General features: G+C 28.9%; 1 protein-coding gene across 1 annotated transcript; it reads left to right on the top strand.

Moving 5' to 3' along the window:
* Nucleotides 1–838: 838 nt before the first annotated feature.
* LOC127075838 (MADS-box protein SOC1) lies at nt 839–3051 on the top strand. Its single transcript, XM_051017325.1, has 8 exons — nt 839–1041; nt 1379–1565; nt 2017–2101; nt 2214–2272; nt 2370–2472; nt 2553–2594; nt 2672–2713; nt 2788–3051. The coding sequence occupies exons 2-8, from the start codon at nt 1384–1386 to the stop codon at nt 2959–2961; spliced, it is 687 nt and encodes a 228-aa protein (XP_050873282.1). The 5' UTR covers nt 839–1041; nt 1379–1383; the 3' UTR covers nt 2962–3051.
* The last annotated feature ends 3276 nt before the right edge of the window (nt 3052–6327 follow it).

The following is a 6327-nucleotide window of genomic DNA, read 5'->3' as shown; positions in this document are numbered from 1 at the left end:
AACCATATTTTTAAGAGATTAATTGAAATACACTGTCAGTGTAAAAAGGTTTTACACCATCACTTAATTATAGACGTCGGATATTAAATGAAGTTTGATTTTTATTTTGAAAATCTATAAAGTAATACAAACGGGTGATGGTGATGAACCGACGGTGTAAAACTTTTTACACTGACAGTGTATACTAATTAATCTCTATTTTTAATACTAGTGTTTTAACAACCCGATGTTGAATATTGTATCAATGAATTATGTGTTTAAATAATAAAACCAAAGTAAAAAAAGACCATTTACCAGCAATTCAGTCCTAACATTGTGGGATGAGTTGGCAAAGCATTATATATATATATATATATATATATATATATATATATATATATATATATATATATATATATATATATATATATATATATATATATATATATATATATATATATATATATATATATATATATATATATATATATATATATATATATATATATATATATATAAAAGTCATGAATTCATTAGTAACACTACTACCTATATCTGTCCTTGCACCAATAAATAATCCTACACTAATAAAACATAGATCTGTACTTTCTTTACTCACATTATACATATATTTTCTTTTTCCTTTTCCTTTCATAAAATATTTGGCAGAATCATTTCAATTTTCTTTTGACTTTAATTTAGAAATTTCTTATTTTGCCCAAGTAGAGTATTATTTCACCATAACAAGCAAATTATGAGGTTTCAATTTTTTAATATTAAAAAATGATTTGTTAGTCAATATGGTGGGGGTAGCAAGATGAGATGAGTTGATTAATAAGGAAATGTAGGTTTGTGTGTTTTCTAACTCTCTTACCTCAATTATGTAGTTCACTATTTTTAGGGGTGTTTAGTTTCTCCTTTCTTTTGAAACCTTAGCTCTTATTATTTTTTAACCTTCTTTTCCTTTTTTAGTCTCAACCCTTTATTCTTATCTCTTCTCTCCTTCATTTTTCTCAATATTTGGTGCAAATCTGTTTCCTTTCGAAGTTGCTTTTCTTGCTGGTAAGTTCAGAAAAATCACTTATTTTCAATGAGATATAAATCTATAACCTAGGAACCTATTTCACACCATTTAATTTTCTCATCAAAATACTTTGACAACTATCTCACTTTTTTCGTTAGAACTTCTATTTTAATTTTTCTTCATCCTTCATATTTCATTTCAACCTTAACAATTTGGTTTTATTGGTTGGTAAGTGATTCTAATAAATATCTTTCATTTTTTTTTTCATCTCCTCTAGCTTTCTAGATCTTAAAAGCTAATATTTTCATCTCCTTTTTCTTATAAGTATTTTCTATCATTTTCACACAATTTTTTGTTGTTTTGTTGTGATTTCAGCAAAGATGGTGAGAGGGAAGACGCAGATGAAGCGTATAGAGAACGCAACAAGCAGGCAAGTAACATTTTCAAAGAGAAGAAATGGTTTGATGAAGAAAGCTTTTGAGTTATCAATTCTGTGTGATGCTGAGGTTGCTCTTATTGTTTTCTCACCAAGAGGAAGACTCTATGAATTTGCAAGTTCAAGGTATTTTCTATGTCATGTACTTGTTTTATATTTTATTTATTTACTATTTCGTTCTCAATTTGTGTGTGATTAAATCTGATAATGCTTTTATTTATTGAGTTATTCTTGTACTTTTCTTTTACTAGAGATAATGTGGTGTTCCAATGATATTCCCCTCATGTTTTAATTTATTGAGTTATTCTTTGTATTATCTATCTACTAGTATTGTTTGTGAAACCCTAACAAAACAAAAAGCTATGTAACCTCACAATATTAAGACAAAAATTACATATATTATTTTGTTCAATACAACAATTTTGTTGTTTCCGAAATCAAAACAATCAGAAATCAATTCACCTTACACACATAATTACTTTTTATCAAACCCAATTTTATGATAAACATTGAGGTCAGACTTGAGCTTTTTATTTTGTGACTGAATTAAAATGTCGCATTGGTTTTCATGTTGCAGCATTCTAGAAACAATTGACCGTTACCGCATTCATAGCCGAGTTAATAATACTCAAACAACATCTGATTCTGTGGAAACTACTCAGGTTAATTTAATTTAATTTCATACATTGTCTTTGTGTTTATCATAGAATTTCAATACTTTTTTTTGTAAAAAAAAATTTATGGATACCGAAAAGTATCTATATGTTATTGCAGCATTTGAAGGAAGAAGCAGAAAACATGATGAAAAAGATTGATATTCTTGAGACTTCAAAACGGTTAAACATCTTCAATTTCTATTCATGTTAAGAATTATTTTTTTAGAATATTCTATATATAAAAATAGGTTGCATTTGCAATAATTTCTTACACACGGAAACTGTTAGGAGAAGGTTTGGGGTCTTGTTCCATTAATGAACTACAAAAGATAGAGCAACAGTTGGATAAGAGTATAACCAAAATTCGAGCAAAAAAGGTTAGCATGATCCGAAAGCCGATATAATTTTAAATTTTATAGCTTTTTTTTTTTTTACACACAAGCTTTCTAATTTTCAGGCTCAGGTTTACAGGGAACAAATAGATCAGCTAAAAGAAAAGGTAAGCAGTTTGTTGTTTACATTTGCATCTTCATATGCTGCGTTCGCAATTCCAACCTAATGTTGAATGCAATTCAGGAAAAAGCCCTAGTAGCTGAAAATACCAGACTCTCTGAGAAGGTGAGTTCATTTTCTATCCTACTGTTACAAATCATTGTTATTATAGAATAATGAAAATCCAAATTCTTCTGCAGTATGATAGTTATTCATCACAGCAAGCAAAAAAGGATGACAGAAAAAATATAGCAGAAGGTGAAGCTTTTGCGGCGGATCAAAGTAGTCCAAGTTCATACGTGGAGACTGAATTATTCATTGGTCTTCCAGAAACAAGAACAAGAAGAATTTCTCCAAACTTGAGGATTAATTAATTCCTCTGACTATGCAAAAGAAAATAAGTACAAGGAAAAATGTTTCCTACCATCATTCAGATAAATAATAGAGGTGAATTTTGTGTGTCAGTGATTTGTTTCAGATAGATAATAAAATTTATTAATCATTTTGATATTTGTTAAAACTCAAACAACGACATAAGAAAAAATATTTGTTTTAGTACGATAAATTAAGAAAGATAGAGAACATTAAAACTTTATTAATATTCTAAAAGAACTTAAAATTTGAGATAGATTTATTTTGTTAGAATGATATAAAATTTAATAAAGATGAATAGTGTCAAACATATGGTATAAATGATTATGTTGTATTTGGTATAAATGATTATGTTGTATTGATATCAGAAGTAAAGTACTCGTACTCCTGAAAAAAAATAGGTCTGGAAGTGTCTGTGTCTGAAATTAATGCGGATATTTTTAATTATTTTTAAGATTATTATTAATGTCGACGTGTCAGTGTAGTGTTTGTATTCTATTCTGGGTGTTAATGCTTTGAAGGTATTGATTCACTTAGATTATATATAAGCACTTCTATTTTATAAGAAAGAATATCTTTCATGTCTGAGAAAAAAACGTCCTCTTCTCATTGCTCTTTTTACCCCTCAACAGCAGCCAAAGGAATCTTGTCGTAATGGAGTGCTAGAGATGTTCTCATGGATGGATTTTTAATGTGATTACAACCTCTAGCTTTTTATGATGTTCTTTTAGAAAATTCAACAAAAAGAAAAGGAAAAAGATAAGATTATAGTTTTAAATTGGTGAGTGTTAATAATATATACACAATTACGAAAAGTACATACAACGATGTCACATTTATCATAATCATTTGAAGAACTATGGTGATATCTATAAATTCAAGCGTTTATATATATTTATTTATTTTAATTAAATATTATTGATTTATTACCACGGGTTTTTAAAACAAATGTACCGATATTATTTGACATTTGAGTTCGATTCCCAACGCTATTAATTCGTCATTTCTTCAATATTTTATGACCGACTTTCATTTTTGTTTAAAAAAGAAAGATATATAACACCGATTTATTATTTTTTAAAATATTTAATTGCTTAAAATCTGACGTTTTGTTTCATAAAATATCAGTAAAGTAAATCATATATCATCACGGTTGTCAAAACACACCGTTTTAATATAATTTTTATTATTTTTTAAAAATTTTAATTGTTTAAAATCTGACGTTTTTTATAAAATATTATTAATTTAAATCTTATATCACCATTGTTGTCTATGTACATCAAAATTTTTAATTGCGTAAAACTGATAATTTTTTTATAAAATTTCATCATATATCACAACGGTTTTGAATAACAATCGTGGCGATATATTTTACTCACCCAAACCGAGCTAGCTAATTTGTCTCTTCAATTTCATATTTTCATTTCCATCAATTTAATAAACAATCTCTAAGAAAACAATACGATTTTCAACCAAACAACATCATTTTCAACTCAAACGATTGTTATTCAAAATATATGGTATAAATGATTATCTTGTATTGATATTTGTAGTACTAATAACTCTAAAAAAAATGTCGGTGAAGTGTCAGTTTCCTAAACTAATACCGACACTTTTGATATTTTTTATTTATTCATTTTTTTAAATTATTTTTTATGTTAATATTGTGTTTGAGGTGTTTATGTTTCATGGGTATTAATTCACTTAGATTAGATGTAAGCAAGGATGAATTTCTTTTCTGTTTAAGGAAAAAAAATCCTCTTCTCATTGCTCTTTTTACACCTCAATCGAAGCCTAAGGAATCTTGTGGTAATGGAGTGTTAGAGATGCTGTGATGGATGGATTTTTAATGTGATTAAAACCTCTAGGTTTTTATGATGTTCTTTCAGAAAATTCAAAAAAAAAAAAAAACAAGGAAAGATAGTAAGATTATAGTTTTAAATTGGTGTGGTTGTTAATTATGTGTACCATTAATTTTTTTCTAGAGTTTTGATTATTTTTTTCTGAAATGATAAGTAGTATTAGTAGTCCTTATTGTGATTGGGTTCACCACCTTCTAAGTAATTTCAAGAAGTGTGATGTTTTTGTTCTCGCCACAAATAGTTTGTTAATCGAGTGTATTAAAATTTGGAACTATTACATTGCTTCTAAATGGGTGGAGTTTAAATTGTTTTGCATTAGGAAAAGGCTTTTCATTCTTTCTAATAATTGGTGCACCAAAGTCTCCTACAACTTCTCAATCTCTCGAGATTGGGAAATAGCAATGGGGTATATGGTCAAACTTTGGGTGTGTCTACAATGGAAAGATCTTATCACATCAAGAAATTAATGGGATCCTGGTGGCCAATTGAAGATGTTCTCAAAAGCTTGATTCTTCAATTTTAACCAATGGGATCCGGGAAGAAAACTTGTGGTAGGAGCAATCTTCACAACCATGAGGACAAGACTGTTTTCTAAGATTGGTGGAATGTAATGATCTAAGAAAGTGAGTCACTCAGAAGGATTTGGAATGTAATGGTGGTGAGTCACTATCCTCTAGAAGGATCTAAATAGTGATTAATTAGTTTATGACAATGTTATAGATAGGTAATTGGTGAATGTAATTATCATCAAGAAAATGAATGGAAGAGTTAGCTTTAAAATAGTTTACCTTTTTTTATTGTAATTTCTCTTTAGAGTTAGGGAATAGAAAAAGCATGTTCGTAACACTCATCGTGGATTTCTCACATTAATGCAAAAGTAGTTCAGTATTTTAGTATCTCGTCTACGTGGTATTATTGTTTGTGTATATAAGTGAGGAGTGTGCTGAGTTATTAAGTAATGTTACACGTTGTACGTAAAAGTAGTGGAGTAACTATTCTTTGTGAACCGTTAGTGTAATAGTAGTGGAAGTATGTTAGAGTTTGTTGCTCTCTCTCTCTCTCTCTCTCTCTCTCTCTCTCTCTCTCTCTCTCTCCTCTCTCTCTCTCTCTCTCTTTCTTTCTTTCTCTGTCTTCTCTCTCTTCCTTCATCTTCATCTTCATCTTTTTCATCTTGTGCACAACAAATTGGTATATAGAGCTCTGATTCAGATCCATAGTGAAATACATGGAAACATGAGTGAACGTGAGGCGTTGTGCTATTGATTTTGTTTCTTGAATTCGTGTTGAATTTCTGAATCGGAATCGTAACAGAATCATATTTCTTGATTATGCGAGATTGGGAAACCCTAGTGTTTGGTGAGATCTAAGTGACTTGCACAAGATTGAAGATGAACGGAAACTGTAATCTAAGTACTAAGCATCCATTGTTCGATGGCAAGAACTGGAATCAATTGATGATTCAGATGTATGTGTTGTTTGACGTTCTAAATGTTCTTGATCTCGTCA

Source organism: Lathyrus oleraceus, chromosome 4, assembly GCF_024323335.1.
Source record: "Lathyrus oleraceus cultivar Zhongwan6 chromosome 4, CAAS_Psat_ZW6_1.0, whole genome shotgun sequence".
In the NCBI taxonomy this organism is placed as follows: Eukaryota; Viridiplantae; Streptophyta; class Magnoliopsida; order Fabales; family Fabaceae; genus Lathyrus; species Lathyrus oleraceus.
This window is presented reverse-complemented; position numbering and strand designations above follow the sequence as displayed.

Bases quoted from the DNA above. Each gene is read 5' to 3' on its own strand.
- LOC127075838 (XM_051017325.1), top strand. From the start codon at position 1,384: ATGGTGAGAGGGAAGACGCAGATGAAGCGTATAGAGAACGCAACAAGC. The intron at 2,273-2,369 runs ACGGTTAAACAT...AATTTCTTACAC, and splicing joins GATATTCTTGAGACTTCAAA to ACGGAAACTGTTAGGAGAAG. The intron at 2,714-2,787 runs GTGAGTTCATTT...ATTCTTCTGCAG, and splicing joins ATACCAGACTCTCTGAGAAG to TATGATAGTTATTCATCACA.